General features: G+C 46.3%; 1 protein-coding gene across 38 annotated transcripts in view; it reads right to left on the bottom strand.

Annotated features, from left to right (window-relative positions):
• Nucleotides 1–92: 92 nt before the first annotated feature.
• The window catches only part of MAPK8IP3 (mitogen-activated protein kinase 8 interacting protein 3), a 73,393-nt gene continuing 57,511 nt past the window's right edge, over nucleotides 93–15,974 (bottom strand). For 34 of the 38 annotated variants that reach the window (XM_015301926.4, XM_015301928.4, XM_015301927.4 and 31 more), the window contains 14 exons: nucleotides 15,453–15,614; nucleotides 14,343–14,508; nucleotides 13,690–13,875; nucleotides 12,882–13,068; nucleotides 12,006–12,128; nucleotides 11,672–11,752; nucleotides 11,091–11,158; nucleotides 10,184–10,332; nucleotides 9,182–9,353; nucleotides 8,935–9,048; nucleotides 7,622–7,660; nucleotides 3,899–4,078; nucleotides 3,498–3,641; nucleotides 93–2,957 (listed from right to left, as the gene is read on the bottom strand). In XM_015301926.4, the coding sequence (XP_015157412.1) occupies nucleotides 2,836–2,957; nucleotides 3,498–3,641; nucleotides 3,899–4,078; nucleotides 7,622–7,660; nucleotides 8,935–9,048; nucleotides 9,182–9,353; nucleotides 10,184–10,332; nucleotides 11,091–11,158; nucleotides 11,672–11,752; nucleotides 12,006–12,128; nucleotides 12,882–13,068; nucleotides 13,690–13,875; nucleotides 14,343–14,508; nucleotides 15,453–15,614 (1,893 nt within the window). In that variant the 3' untranslated portion in view covers nucleotides 93–2,835. The remainder of the gene's footprint in view (nucleotides 2,958–3,497; nucleotides 3,642–3,898; nucleotides 4,079–7,621; nucleotides 7,661–8,934; nucleotides 9,049–9,181; nucleotides 9,354–10,183; nucleotides 10,333–11,090; nucleotides 11,159–11,671; nucleotides 11,753–12,005; nucleotides 12,129–12,881; nucleotides 13,069–13,689; nucleotides 13,876–14,342; nucleotides 14,509–15,452; nucleotides 15,615–15,974) is intronic. The other 4 variants (XM_015301939.4, XM_015301958.4, XM_015301957.3 and 1 more) reach the window with 2 other exon arrangements.

Genomic DNA, 15,974 nt, shown 5'->3' with positions numbered 1-15,974 from the left:
GCCATTCTCACCACTTTAAGTGTCACAATGTTATTAGAGGCTGAGCAGAAACCCCAGTGACCTTTCCAGGAACAAGACATACTGGCACTTGCTGATGTTAACACATTTATTACATACAGAACAGATATGGTTTGTTGTTTGATAGCATAGGGAAAAAAGCATGGGAACGTATTCATACAGCGGTCTCTTTACAGAATGCCATCTTCAGACCAAACAGCGGAGTTTACAGGCCTTAAGACACTTTTTAAAATCCTTTTGTAACATACAAGATACTTTACATACATCACAGTGGAGATTTGACAGGGAAGTGTGTTGAAGCCAGTCAGTTCTCACCTTGCTGCCCAGCAGCCACCACATCCCGACAGGAGCTGACAGCAGAGGCAGGCTCTGCTGAGCTGGAGCCACCCCTCTGACATGTGTGCTTCTCTTGGAGGAAACCATGCACCAAACTGGGAAGGAACCTGTTGGCAGAGGCCCAAGAGTGGTTTCCTTATGGTGCCATGGACCAGTGGGTGACAGAAGACTGAATATTGTCACTTCTACTGCTAAAACCAGATAGAGAACAAATTGTAAGAGGTAATAACATTGCAATTCTGTATTTTTATGCTGAACACCTACAGAATTGGATGTGCTATTAAATGAGACCAAATTATGCTATTTTCCTGGCTCTAATTAACTGTTAGATGTCTGTGGAATCTGCTGTCCAAACATCTGTTATTGCACCCTGTGCTGTGACCCAGAGAGCCTGTTCTAGCAGAAAGCATTCTGGGGATGTGAGCGAGCAGACCGGCACGGTCAGCACTGCCCCAGTGAGATGTCGCCTCTCAAATGTTCCCCTCTACACGAGCAGCTGCTTGCACAATCAGCCAAATGCAAGCCACAGATCCTGGCAAGCTGCTGGTTTGAAGATACAGCACAGCTGGTTTCCTACCTCTGCAAGGAGCAGTGTGGGTGTCTGCACATCACCAACTGCTCACAGGCAGCGCGGGCAGCACTGTGGCCCCATACTTTGGCAGCTGAGGCCTCTGCACTCTGGGTATGTCCCGCTGCCTCCCTGGATGGGAACTGTATGTCCCAGCCTTTTCTGAACTGAGGATCCAAAGAGCATTTCAGGGCTGCTGAATGAGGACAGATGCTAAACCTTCCTCAGTAAACGCTGTGTTCCTGCAGCACACAAACAGCTGCAGACCATAAGGCTTGAGGGCAGCCTGGGCCATGCCAACAAGCACAGGTCACGTTCCCCAGAGATGGAGGTGGACATTCCTGGGAGATCCAGAGTGCTGCACAGCTCAGGAAACCAACAAGACAGCCACCAGGATCTTCCAAATTCATTGCTAACAGGCAGCCTTTGTAGAGAAAGGACTGCTGTAACTGTCAGAAAGGGAAAACAAACCACTGCCTCTATATCTGCAGCTGCCACGCTTTGAATATGGAGCTCAAAACTGCTCTCCCTGGCTGCATTTTTGGCTGCTTCTCCTATAATCAGGACAACACAGCTCGCACAAGGAGCACAGTCAGAATTTCTCTCAGAGGCTGTCATTCTTTTCAGGAGTCACAAAGATCCAGCTTCTCAAACTACTTCCTAACCAAGTCAATCAGTGCTTGTGATGTTGGGTAAAAGGAGGTGGGAGATCTGGCCTCAATTCCCGTATCTGCGTGACCTCAGGCAAGAGACAGCCTGTACACCTTGACTGCACCTACACAGTCTTTCCTAACCTGATCGCCACCGTGTGAAGGAAAACAGCCACCTCCTTCCAGCAGGAAGCCAGCAGTTCCCAGCAGGATGGGAACCTGATGAGTCAAAGTAATCTCAGTGTGTTAATGCAGAATCCACAGCACACCAACATTATCTGCCGTCACCTGTATTTTAAAAGCCAACAAATGCTATGTAGAGAAAGCTTCCTCCTAAAGCTTTCAGGCTCACAAAACAAATGAACTCAAGAATTCTTTTCTGCTTGACATTTTTTTGGAGAAGGGAGTTAAAATATTACTGCCTTTTCCCCCTTTAAAATAACAAGGTTCCAGTACTTCTTTGTTACTGTAGTTTCCTAAGGCCCCATGGCCTCCACAACCAACCACCTGTCACCCACCTGAGGCTCCCAAACAATCCCCTCTGGACACATGCAGTCACCCAGCACACTACTGCTATGATAAAAGCAGCAGAAGAGGAGGGAGACTTTCCATCTACAAGTGTGGAGGATGTGCTCCCCGCACTAATGGCCCTGCCACCTCCTCCAGCCAAACAGCAAAAGCGCTTCCCAAACCGTGACACTCCTTTCTGTTGAAGGCTCCTTGGACCTGGCTGCTGTCAGTCTGTGGGATATTATTCTGTGCTCGGGTGTACTCTGTGCATAGTGGAGACGGTGGAAAGTCCACTGGTGAACAAGGAAGGATTTCTTCTGGGGTGCTGTAGGAGTTGTGATCCTCCGTCGCTGCTTTGGCGGGGATGCCAGGGTGCTGTACTACTTCTCATGCAGGTGGGAGCAAGGCATCCTGCTGGAGAACCAGACCCACCACCTGTCCAGCTCCCCAGCCCCAGGCAAAGCTTTTGCACAGCTCTGGCTCCAAGCTTCACTTTATCGATGCGCTGCCATTTCTCTCATTGTAGACGCCAGCTCCAGAGCAGAACAATAATCCAACCACGCAGAAAGCTCATGGGCCCAAGATGAAAGCTGCAAGTTCAGAGGTTACAAAGGGGTCACAGTCCGAGGCAGGAGCCGCTGCAGTTGTCTGGGGTCGGTTTCCAGCAGTAGGTATAATGCAGGCGTTCTGTATGTACATCGTGGCATTCAGGTGGGAACAGGGACACTTACATTGGTAGGAAAGGAGAAATTCTCACTCTGGGATATAGGATACCTGCCACACAATAATGTGGCTCCTTTCTGCCTTAGAAAGTACTGGCTTCACCTGGGTGGCATCTCCTGCATTCTCCTCTGTCTCATCATCTTCTCCATCCCCTGAAGACAGAAAGCAGAGTAAAAAAAGCTGACAAGAAAATCCCAAGCTACACTGCCCGGAATTATTCAGAGGAGGTGAATATCTGTGCTACAGCCTCTGCAGTCTGATGACAGGCAGCAGGAGCTGAGACCTGCCTGTATGCCTGGAGAACATTTATAACAGCACGGTGCTTTTCTGAAGTAGGCTTCTGAATGGAACAAACTGTCTCCAGCTGAAGGGAAAACCACTGGGGAAGCCAATGTTTACAACAGAGTGCCCCAGAGCAGCACAGATGACTCCAGTGGGACAGCAGTGTTTGCAGCCAACGGCATAGATGTTTTTATTTTTCCAGGGCCATTAATGCTGACTGCTCAGTACTGCAGGCACAGACAGGAGGAAGGTTTGGCAGCCTTGTGCTGTGCATGGAAAATACTTGCTATCTGCCACCACAGCAGGAGATAGGAGAAAAACAGATTTCTTTTCCCACAGCGGTAATCCCTCTCCCCCACAGATCCGTCCCCTGTACCCCCTCCTGTTCCACCCCCACTGCAGGCACTCACCGATCCGGAAATCAATGTACCCTTCTCCTCCACTCAGCACCAAGACATTCTTCAGCTTCTGTCCCTCAGTCTCTGCGGCTGCTGTGCTGGGGTTCTCTGAGGGGCTGTCCAACACGCTCCCGTTCAAGGTTGCTAGGACATTGCCTGGGACAGGACAGAGGTGCCATCAGTGCTTCTGCTCAGCCCTCAGGCACTCTGAGAGACAAACATGACTGAGCAGGCCAATTCCCTCTGTGGGTGAAATCTTAAAGACACTGCAGTTTGAGCTACCAGTGTCTGAGCCACAGTGACCTCCAAGTGCTAGAAACAGGCAGCCTTCTGCTGCAGGTCAGCCTAAGATCCTGCCTCAGAATGGACAGCACTACCAGACCCTCATGAGGAAGGGCTGTGCTCATCCTTACCAGGCACAGAGACAAAGAACTTGACAGCATCGCGGTGACCATGGAAACAGAGCTGTGCCTGAGCCATGGAGCAGTAGGGAATAAAACTGCTGGCAGATTTGTCGCTGTTGTCATCACCGTACACATGGATGACCCCGCCAGAGCGGCTGCCCTCTCCAGAGGTGGGTGAGGTCTTGTTGGCTATGGACAGGAGAAGGAACACTGTTAGTGATGGTTTTGGCCCCATTTACAGGAAGGGTTCAAACAAAGAGAAGACTCATGAGCCATGAAGAAAAATCTTTATGGATTCAAATCTCTTTAAAAGGTCTTAAAGAATAAAACGGTTCAGCTGGAAGGACCTTCAAAGATCATCTACTCCAACTGCCTGTCCGCTTCAGGGCTAATCAAAACTGAAAGCGTTTTATTGAGGGCATCTCAATATGCAGTCAAACATCTCATGAACACTGACAGGCATGGGGCAGTACTTGCCCCTCTAGGAAGCCTGCTCCAGTGTTGCCCTACCTTCATGGTAAAGAGATTCTTCCTGGTTCCCACTCTGAGTCTCCCGGGCACAGCTCTGGGCTGCTCCCACACATGCTGTCCTTGGCTCCCAGGAGCAGAGCACAGCACCTCCCTCTGCTTCCCCTGCTCAGGGAGCGCAGAGCAGACAGGTCACTTCCAGCCTCCTATTCTCCAGACCAGACAGCCCAATGCCCCCAGCCTGTCCTCACAGCACGTGCCTCCCAGTCCTGTTACCAGCTTTGTTGCCCTTGTCTGGATGCTTTCAAGCACCTTAACATCCTTTTTATATTGTGGAGCCCAGAACTGCACAAAATATTCAAGGTGAGGCCGCACCAACACTAAGTACAGCAGGAGAATCGCCTCTTTTGACCTGCCACCATGCTGTGACCCAACATACTCCAAAATGCAGTTTGCTCTCTTAGAGCCACGACACCCTGCTGGCTCACATTGAGCCTGCTGTCACCAACCAGCTCCCTTTTTGCTGAGCTGCTCTTCAGCTACTCATCTCCCAGGCTCTGCTTGTGTCCAGCACTGCTCCATCCTCGGTGCAGAACTCAGCATTTTCCTTTGCTGAACTTAATGCTGTTGCTCCTTGCTCTATCTATCCAATGCTCTATCTAGAGCCCTCTGCAAGGTTTCTCATCCCTCCAGGGAGTCAAAAGCACCTCCTAGCTGAGTGCCATCACGTGCTGAGGCTGCACTTCAGTCCTGCATCCAGATCACGGATAAAATATTGAACAGGCCCTAGAACTGAGTCCAGAATTATGTAAGGGCTATACTCACAGAACCCTTAGAGTTGGAAGGGACATAACAAGGTCATTTAGTCCAACTTCCCTGCAATGAACAAGGACACCACAGCTAGATCAGGTTGTCCAAGCCCTGATCCAGCCTGTTCTTGCAAGTCTCCAGAGATGGGGAATCCACCACATCTCTGGGCAACGCGTTCAGTGCCTCACCACCATCACTGTAAAATACTTGTTCCTTTTATCCAACCTAAATCTACCCTCTTTGAGCTTGAAACCATTTCCCCTTGTTCTACCACCACAGACCCTGCTAAAAAGTCTGTTCCCGTCTTTCCTGTAGATACTTTAGATAATGAAGGCCACCCTCAGATCACCTCACAGCCTTCTCTTCTCCATGCTACACAGCCCCAGCTCTCTCAGCCTGCCCTTATAGGGGAGGTGTTCCATCTCTTGGATCATTTCTAATGTGCTCCAACAGGTCCACATCTCTCTGGACTGAGGACTCCACATCTGGACACAGAGCTCCACATGAGTTCTCACAGCACAGAGCTCCCTTGACCTGCTGGCCACGCTGCTTTGGATGCAGCCCAGGATACAGTTGGCTGTCTGGGCTGTGAGGGCACAGTGCTGGCTCGTGTGCTGCTGCCATCCACCAGTACCCCCAGGTCCTTTTCAGCAGGGCTGAATCCTTTCATTCCCCAGCTTGTATTGATTGTGGATGTTGCCTTGACCCAGGTGCGGACCTTGCACTCAGATTTGTTGAACCTCATGAGGTTCACCTGAGTGCACTGCTCAGCCTGTCTGGGCCCCTCTAGACAGCATCCCAACCCTACAATGGAGCAGACCATAGCAGACTATACAGTCCCTCTCTGTTAGGCTGGTTAAATCCACCCATAGTAACAAACTACTTTTTTTATTTGGTTGTTAATGATGCACACTTTCCTGGTGGTGGTGGACGAGAGTGACTTGAGGGCACACAAGACAAGGCCTCTGGGGTGTGCCAGAAAAGGCCTCTTCTCCAGGAACAATCCTGTCCAGCCTTCAGAAGTCACTGTCCTAGGATCAGCCTTTGGCACTTGCCAATGTAATCAAATGTATCCACTGTACCTGAGACACAATCAAGGCTCTAGTCTTCCATATACCTGGAGAACTACTGCCATTTTGGGAACTGAAGTTGCTTCCAAATCAAGTCCTTTGCTCATGCCAAACTGCTTTCCGCAGCCTCTGTGTCTGGCAAAGGCCTCTCAGCCCAGCAAGTGTCAGAGCAGTGGAGCCAGCGCCTTCCTTAGTGATTTAAAAGATCAGCTACTCAGGCAATGAACATCAAAAAGATGTTCAACATCCACAGCATCCAAGGACCTCACGGTGAGCTCAGAGGCATGCATCTTCCAGGCCTGGGCTCTCAGGGTGGGAAAGCTTCCACTCACCAGGGAACAGAGCAGTGCTCAGAGGTCAGGACAGGAAATGCTTTCCTTCTGCATGCACCCACATCAGTAAAACAAATAGTACTAAAATCAGAAGGCTTTCACTTCCTGTTTACTTATAGAGCGAAATGAATTACTTACTTACTATCTGTAGCTCTGTGTATTGGCTTGGGCAGGCTTTATTAAGAGGCTCAGGAATAAAGGAGGTTCTGACCTAGCAGACTCGTGATGGAACGCTGAGGTAAGTACAAATATTTGGATGGAGAAATGAGAATCAGTGTGTGCAGGGGGAAGATCCCTGAGATGAAAGCTTTCTGCACCTCTGTGCTTTGGTTTACTGATGGTAGACAGAACTGGTTGAGCTCCAGTAGACAGGGCTCTTCCAGCTCAGTATCTGAGTTCTCAGAGTGACCCCTACCAGAGGCTTTAAAAGGAAGAGAGATGCACCGATAATGTTTCTGGACAGGAACATCTTACAATGAGAAAAAACACTTTCTGTCCCTAAAAAGGCTGAGGCAAGTATAAATCTGAACAACAAACTCAGACTTTGCTTTAACTGACACAACCAAACAATTCTCAGTATTCATTCAAGTTCTTCTTTTTAAGCAGGTTGACTACCTGCAGCTGGCAGGTGCCACAGCACTTCCTACCACTGGCCTGGAAACTGATGTGAGATGCATCCTTGGAAAACCAAGGATGACCAAGGATGACCTTGGAAGAACAGTGTGCTCCTTCTTCCTGGAGCTGAATGAATAAATCCTCACAGTCTCAGACTCAGACCTGGCCTACCAGAAAGGCAGTACTGTATAGTGAAGTACTTGACACAAAAAGCAGAGGGGCAGCTGATGAGATGGATGAAAATGTTTCAGGCCATAGGAAATGATCATATTTACACTACTGTCTCTGGTCACTTTTCTCATGTGACTAAAAATGAAAGAGATGAGGAAAAATGCATGGGGAAAGCTGAATGGCAGGATGGAAGGGTAGGAAAGTAACTGCAAAGGTGGGCAGCTGCAGAAGAAGTGAAAGCTGAAGGAAGGAGGCAATGGACTTACCCCGGAGCCCAAGGAGTTGGCCTCGGTGGAGGACTACAGCTAGGCAGAGGCAAGGAGTGGGAACACAAAGGGGCACGGGAAGAGACAGGCAGGATGGGAGAGAAGAAAAAGGTGATTACTGGGAGAAAATTCAGGTAGCAACAGAAATGTATATACTTGGAGAAACCACGCGAGCTACGAGCTCGATTAGTTTATACCAACACTGTTCTTGCTCATTTTACTCTTATCTTACAAAGACAAATGTAGTATCTGAGACAGATGAAGGTCCTTGGTCACAAAGATCTATTGCTAAAGTTTCTAGTGAAGGTTTACAGCTTATCACATTTTTACAGAAACACCAAAAGATAATGCAACTGGTTTACAGCAGGGAACAAGCTTAAATTGGAATTATGACAACAGCGTCAGTCCCGGGGGTATTCAGCTCCAGTAGCCTTAGAGGAGACAACTTCAACTCTGACTTCCAGGAAGGCTGCAACAGGTTTGCCCCTTTTACCCAAGAGCCATTTGCTTCTCAGCTTTCCTGCCTGCACTGATGAGAAAATGTACATCTCTCTGCTTTCCACTGAAAGGAGCTGCAGTCAGCCTCAAGTCCTATTCCTTGTTATATTTTGAAACAGACCCTCCACCAGAACAGGCTTACTGAGAGCTTCAATTAAACTTCCAGTGCTGGAGATGTGCTTTGCAACAACTGCTGCTACTGGGCTTGTCTTAGGATACTGATTTCTACTTGACTAATAAAAGCTGAACTCTAATTTGAGAAAATGAAGCTTTTTCTAAGGTCAATTTCTGCAAAATACTCTCATAGACATCTGAGCATCTCCACACCAGATACAAATTTCCAGGGAGATCTTCCTGGTGACTTCTCATCCCACAGCCTCCTCCTCTTGCTTGCTACAACTCCCAGCGCTTTGTTTCTCCTGCTTCCCGCAGTAGGTACAGAATCAGTTCACATCAGTCTGCTCTGTCAAAGTCACCCTCAAAAGAGATGGCTGTACAGAGGGTAGGGGTGACATCGGTGCCCAAGAGAAATATGCCTTCAACTGAATTGAAAAGGAACAGTAATAAATCTCTATTTGGTTTTAAACAGGATAAATCCATTCAGCTGAACACTTAATTCCATAACTAAGGAGGAGTTAAATCGAGGTCTGGATCACTCATACTCAGCACTCTTCTCTCTGAACACTTTGCCAAGTTCAGAGTAAAAATGTCTAGAGTATTAGCCCACCAGAGCCATCTGCCACAATGCACAAACAACACCAAAGCACTGCTCTTTTCAGGGGGACACAGAAAAAACTCTGATAAATGTCACTTACTCTCAGTCAATGGAATGGAGATGACAACGCCGTTCCCTGTTCCCACCCAGAGACGATTGCCAGCAATGAGCAGGGCTGTAATCCGTACAAATGAGAAGCCCAATTTTCCAGTACCTGTAAACATACACAAGAATGGGAGCATCAGTTAAAACTGTACAACTTTTGGGCAATGTCTGCTAATGAATTTTCATTTCTCTCTGATCTCTGTAAGCAACAGACCAGTGAGAGACAATCCCTACTGCCTCACCTAGCATCTTGCTGACATAAGGCTCAATGTCAACGTCCTGCAGATGTTGATGGCTGTGGGCGTGGTAAAGCCTCAGGGTGGAATCCAGACGGATGGAAACCCACACTCCATCTCCAATCCACGCCAGCTGTCTCACCTGGCTCTCGCGCCGAGGGTGGGCATCAAAGGACTTCTGAAATGCCACATTAGTAGAGCAATGCAAGTTCACAAAAGGTCTTCAATTATCTATACATATATTCTATTTTCCTTAACTGAGATTGCTTGTTTGTGTTTCAAAGGCCTTGAACAAAATGTATTAATGCCACACGACCCCAGAAGTTCAATATAGGGTACAGATCACGTTGTTTCAAACAATGTGTTTCATGGCACAGAGCTGCAGCTCCACAGAGAATATGACAGTCTTTGCAGGCCACTTTGGGAGCAAAAACATTTAGAAACCAACAGCTCCAAGAGAAATTCTGAAGATCAGCAAGCTGCCTTGGCTCACTGATGTAAACTGTAGCTTCAACACTTCTATGAGTAAATTACTCCACGCACTGTTAAGTATGCTTGCACTAACAGCACTGTACTAAACAAAAGTTTCAACCAAAAGGGTCTATTTTTTTTTTTTTTTTTTAATTAGGCAAGTGGAACCACTTGGACTTGCTGACTTATTGCTCCTTCATGCCACAATGCCTACAGATGGAGAAGTCTTAGACTGTACACGAAGACAGCTGTAATGCACAGACACGTCTGTACAGCACGTGAGCCCAGGGTCTCCCTAACAAAGGCAAAGACAGTGCTCAGTTCAGACTTTTTGCATGATTTAATCTCTGCCAAAGGAGGAAGGGATAAACACCTCCCTGGCAGACTGAGTCTCAAGATAACCCCAACTGGCAGTTTGACAGTTTTCATCCCACTCATTACCGACAAGTAAGTTCTGCGTTTCCATACTCCGCAGCAGAAAACAGAAGAATAAATACAAGTATCTGCGTGCATACAGGCACACATTTGCTCTCTTACCTCAATCTGCATTGTCTTAGGTTGAATAACATGGATTTTGTTCTTGTAGCCGCACCATACTCTGTCATACACAACAGCCATGCAGCGGATAGAATGGTGAGTATGACCAAGGTCCATAAGGTGGTAATTACTGAGATCCCACTGACGATCTAAGGTGAAAAACAAGTGTAGCAAGATGCATCTCTGCCATTCCATTTATATCTAGGTATACAAGGCCTTGCTGATACAAAAAGCTGATAAAGCTGATCTGGCTTATGTCTGCGAACTCCTCCTCAGCACATAATACTGCTTCAGGCACAGCCTTATAGTTAGCAGGCACATGACAAAGCTTAGTCTGGTAGGCTAAAAGCTCTCCATCTCAGGCTCATTTACACGTCCTTTGATTGTAATGAAGTGAACAGTCTTCCTTAACAAGTACAACAAAATCAGAACAGGAAGAAAGAAGACAAACTAACAAAACTCTGTGGAAACTTAAAAGCAAATGGAGCACACAGCTCTTTATGGTGAGGCTGTCTCATAGCCCACACAGACAACATGATTTCCGTGAAGTGTCAAATCCAGGATAAGGAATCAGATATTTCTTCTCTTGTTCTTACTTGCTACCTCATCAGGTAGATACTGTCTTTTGCCTCTAGGTGATGAAGCATTATCATATTTCTGATGGGCATATTTAGAGTGTGTCATTTTTACTTTTTTTGTCTTTTCAGAAAACCTCAGGAAATGATGTTGGAATATGCTCCAGTATATATGGAGATGTCTGGTGATGTAACAGGATAAGGGTTATGGGGTGTATAATAGCTATGCATTTTTTGCAATCTAGCACCTTTCTTTCTTGACTTGGAATAGTATTTAAATAATTGCCACAGTCTTGACCAGCTTGTTTTTCTTTTATTACACTAATGCTTACCTTCTCCTCGGTGGAATATGGCCAGTGTTCCATCTGCCAGAGCAACGAGGACCCTTCCTTTCACATGCCTGAAATCACAGGAAAGGAAAAACTATAAGAACTCTGTGGAAGAAAATGACTTAACAGATCCCTTCTGATATCCAGCAAAACCATTCTTGTGTTTTCTCTAGAATTTCCATTCAGTTTTAGACTTGCAGGAACGTCCTATAAGAGCCAAGAGGCCTATCTACTACCTTGTGTGTAGTCAGATCATTAAACTCCTGCTGAGTTTAACTTCTCTTCCACACTATCAACTCCATCAATTTCAACAAATTCCAACCTATTCACACCCTTCTCAAATTCCTTTTCTCCTTCCTACTTATTTCCTCCTGATACTGTAGTACCCTCCTTAACCTCTGTATGGGCTCAGGTCTGAACTGTATAGGAAAGTGACTCAGCAGGAGCCCCAGAAAAACTTTCCTGACAAATCACTGCATCTAAGAGTAAGGAAAAAGATGACTGACAAAGAACTACCACCTCCATGGAAGACACTGCTCAGGCACTGAGCATCCTCCTTCATGTCCCTTGGTGTGTGTACTTACACTAGACTCAGCACGGAGTCCTTTAGCTTTATCGAGTGCAGACACTTCTTCCAGTTAGATACAGCAGAGTGCACATAAAGCCTGGGATAAAGGACAAATCAGAGAGGGTTAGCAGTGAAGCCCCACATATTAACACTAACCAGGCCTGAATTTTTTCTTCTGGGAGGACAGGAATGTGCACAGCAAAGTGAAGTTACAACACCCATGAGCAGAAGACTCAGAAACAGTAATGAATACCTGCTTTAGAAACAAAAAGCAAACTAGATGTGTAAGGACATGAAAAGTGGAGGTCAGAGGACAACCGAGGCAGAAAATCTGCCTAAGGGGAACCTACCAGCCATTCTGTGCTCCCAGCCACATGGTGGGGGCAGCACTGGTGCACGTCCCAGCAGCATCCCCGTTCAGCTCCTGATCTGGCAGTGCTGTGCTTGACTCTGTCTTCAGCTGCCCGTTCTCCCTTAAGGGGCAAAGGAAGGTTGTCAGAGGCTTTTAACTGTAATGCACAGAATGCTCATCTGCATTCTGGCTGGTACTGCACAAGCAGATAAAGGCACCTGTACACATACAACACATCCCTCCCCTCAGTATTTTTCAGTTCCTTGACTTCTGAATATGCAAAATTTCCTCTCCCATCCCTTGCCAAAACAAACAGCCATTACTTTATGGGCAAAGAAATTAACTTAGTGTTGGGCAGTAATTTCAATTTTTTCAGTTACAAAACCATGACACTCTGTCTAACAATTTCTGTTCGTTTTCAGCTCCAACAGAAATCACTCCGGACAACCCCTCAGCCCATCAAATCAGGCACGTTTATCTTAAGAATTCTGGGGCACTGACTGTGCTTTCTTCATCATCTTTACAGCACTTCAGAGTTACTGCTGGAATAAACAAATGATCACACATGGATCAAAAAGCCCCTTTGGTAAGAACATTAAGTGCACACGTATTTTGGAAGATCTGTCTCAACACCATGTCTAAATTATCATCGAGAGATCAAATAATTGCTCTTCAACAGCTGACACAACCTCCTGCTGCCTGAACCGCATTTATTTCATTTCTTCCCCCTTCATCATTCCATCTGTAATACTATTTGGACACAAAATTGAAAAAATTTGACACTTTATGAGAAGATGAGGCCTGTTCTCACAAGCAGCTTATGAAAACAGAGCTGGTAGTAACTGAAGGGACACATTGGTCCCAGACAGCCTACCCGTTCTGCCGAAGAGGTGCCTGTACAGGGACTGGGTCCGTAAACACGTGCTCTGTGAGGGGTCCAGGACGGGTCTGAATGGCCTCTGTCTCACTTGTACCATTCTCTGGCACCTCTGTAGCTTCTGTTGCCTCCTCTGTAGACTGAGATTGGTTGATCTTCCCATTGCAGACAGCAGCCACTTCACCTAGGAGACAAAGAACAGTGTGAGGTGTACAAAGAGCAGGGGAACTGAGATGAAAGGTAGCTAGAAAGAAATCAGGTTTTAGTTTCTTTCACTTTATCCTTATTTGTAAATTACAATGAAACCCAAAGACTGCATCACAGATAGAAGCTCCTCCAAAGTGCCTGCTGCTCTGGGAGGGAAACAGAGGCAGTTTTCCAGTGAGGTACCACCCAAGATTAACAGAATATCAACAGTTCTCCAAGGCTACACACAGTAGAGGGTAATCAGCAGTATATAATCAGCAAGAGCATTATTACATTTTCATATATGCTTACACGACTTGAAGACATGTTTGAGAGGAGAAAGCAATTAGAACAGAGGGGGATTTAGGAGGGCCAACATCACCTCCTCAAAATATTCTGCTACACTAACCCCACAAATAGGCTGTGGATCACTCAGAAAAGGATGTCTCTAAAGGGAAAAGTACCAAACAGGCTTTGGATATCAAGTACTGCATTAAGAAACGTCTTGAAATCTCTGAAGTAGTTAAGTCAGGGACAGAAGGATGCAGCTGTAAGACCAGAAGATCACAGAGAACTAGCTATTAATGACTGCCATTATACTTTATGTTCCAACACTCACTCTGTCCCTTGTCCAGCACAGGTGTGTCACCACGCGAGGAACAGTTGCTTCGTGGCACATTGCAGCGAGTTGCACAGCCCACCAGAGTGATTCCTGCCAAGACACCATCTGTTCCAGACGACTCTTCAGGATTTACATCTCCCTCCAGAAAGATCTCTCCTGGAGGATAATCACTCTCACTGGCCGCTGAAGGGCAAAGAACAGATTCTCCTATAAATCTAGCAGTCACTGCCAGTCTACACGTCCCAGTAGTCCTGAGGTCACCATATGGTTGGATGCTGATACTCAGGGCTCACTAGCCCCAGGGAGGGACCACAGCATCAGCCAGCACTGTGGCGAATCCCCTCATTCCCAATGTCAACTACCACACCAGCCACAGAGCTCTCCCAAACCTGAGCAAGGCTCACTCTTCCTCCCAAGAGTCATCCTTTGCATGCCAAAGGAATCACTTACTAAATGCTCAGAAGTGAAGAATCTCCACAAGATTCCACTTACAAGAAGGCAAGCTCTGGAGTTACAGTTTTGAGGGACAATTACAGAATGCAGCAGTTTCCAAAGGCTAACTCTGAAGTGAGGATGCTACATTTGTCACTCCTTAGCTGAGCAGCTGGTGACCTTGTGCAGACCACAGCCAGTGGTGGGACCCTGCTTACCGGGGATGCTGGAGATGCAGAGCACATGAGCATTGCAGACAGTGAACTGGTCCACCACTGTGCCAGGCTGATTGGCATCAATGATTACAACTTTACTTGTTGACAGGGTACTGGTGAGGATCCAGACACGACTGGACGTGGCATCCATTTCATGGAACTCCTTTGCCTTCAGGAGAGCAAACACGGGCAGAATCAGAGCATATTCTTGCTTGGCAACACTTGTGCAAGCAAAGATCACAATACCAGTTCCAAAGACCCCACTCTCCTCCTAGCTGGTGAAAACAGGAGCAATTAAAATTTTCTTCTCATTACTGCACTTGCATTTGGAAGAATGGCCAATAGCCTGTGTGGCTCCTAGGGCCAGGGGAACTCAGCCATTAATTTCTGAGCTATCCAATATCACTGAACATTCACTTTAGACAGAATATCATGAAGCTGGGATGCGCTCAAGCTGTCAGCATAAGCAAACTGATCACAGACAGTGTGAGACAGTTGTGACAAAATCCACAAACCAGGAAGGATAAAATGTTGTATCTGTGTGTATATATATATACATATATATCTGTTGTATATATATATATATATACACACACACACATCTCTGTACTCTGTAAATGGGTCTTAAAAAATGCTTAAGACAACATTTAAACAAACAGAGCTGTAATAAAATCTCAAGAACTTCAATTTATGAACCAAATGAACTCATGGACTCTGCTATGTCTATGCTCTTCTTAAAGCATTTTCTGTGTCTTGTTTTGCGTGGTTTTCTTTTTTCATTTATAGTGATGAGGACTCTGGAAGTCTTCCTAGCAACCTCATCAGTCCTTATCTACCATTATTAGAATTTTTTTTTCAAAATTCCAAACATTTCAAAAACTGACAGTGTAAAATTCCACCCAGATTTATTCCAAATTTCACAAGAATTCCTGTGTAAGAGAACCCCACCAAACTTCCCCAAATAGCCAATGCCTCTGAAAGACTACAGCAGTAGTGACAGTAGAAGACTTCACTCGGAGCATTACACAGCATAGGGCAAAGACAGTTCAGAGAGACAGGGTGTGTAAGAGATGGAATGAGAAATGACACTGAGGAAAAAAAAACAAATCTGACCTTTTTCTTTTCAGGAGATGTATGGTTACTTTTGTTGTTCTCACCCTCCACTTCCCGATCACAGGTGAGAGGATCCCGTCCAGGATCCAGTTTCTGCCCATTCGCAGCCTCCTGGTCCAAAGGTCTCCATCCCGTGAGATTGACTCCAGCTGCACACCACAGCTAAACAACAGAAATGGAATCCTCAGCACACACTCTTAGCACACATACCCAACACCTCAAACACTGAGGTGGAAACAACAGGTCTTGCTGATTTCTGCTAGGAGACCCAGTCAGACTAAAGGGAGATAAGAAAAAGGATCTCTGCAACCTCGTGAAAACCATTATGATTTTTAACAGACGTGACTAACGTTTAAAGGAAATAAATATAAGAAATCAGGTACATAACTACAAACAGGATTATGAAACGTCCTCTGTCTGACTCTGGTGTTCCTAAGGCAGTGCAGCAAAGCAAGCAGGACATGGCACTTGTTTCTAACTAGTTTGGGGTACAGTAAGAAGCACTGTACTCAACCAAAGCGG

Source organism: Gallus gallus, chromosome 14 (assembly GCF_016699485.2).
Source record: "Gallus gallus isolate bGalGal1 chromosome 14, bGalGal1.mat.broiler.GRCg7b, whole genome shotgun sequence".
NCBI classification, from domain to species: domain Eukaryota; kingdom Metazoa; phylum Chordata; class Aves; order Galliformes; family Phasianidae; genus Gallus; species Gallus gallus.
This window is presented reverse-complemented; position numbering and strand designations above follow the sequence as displayed.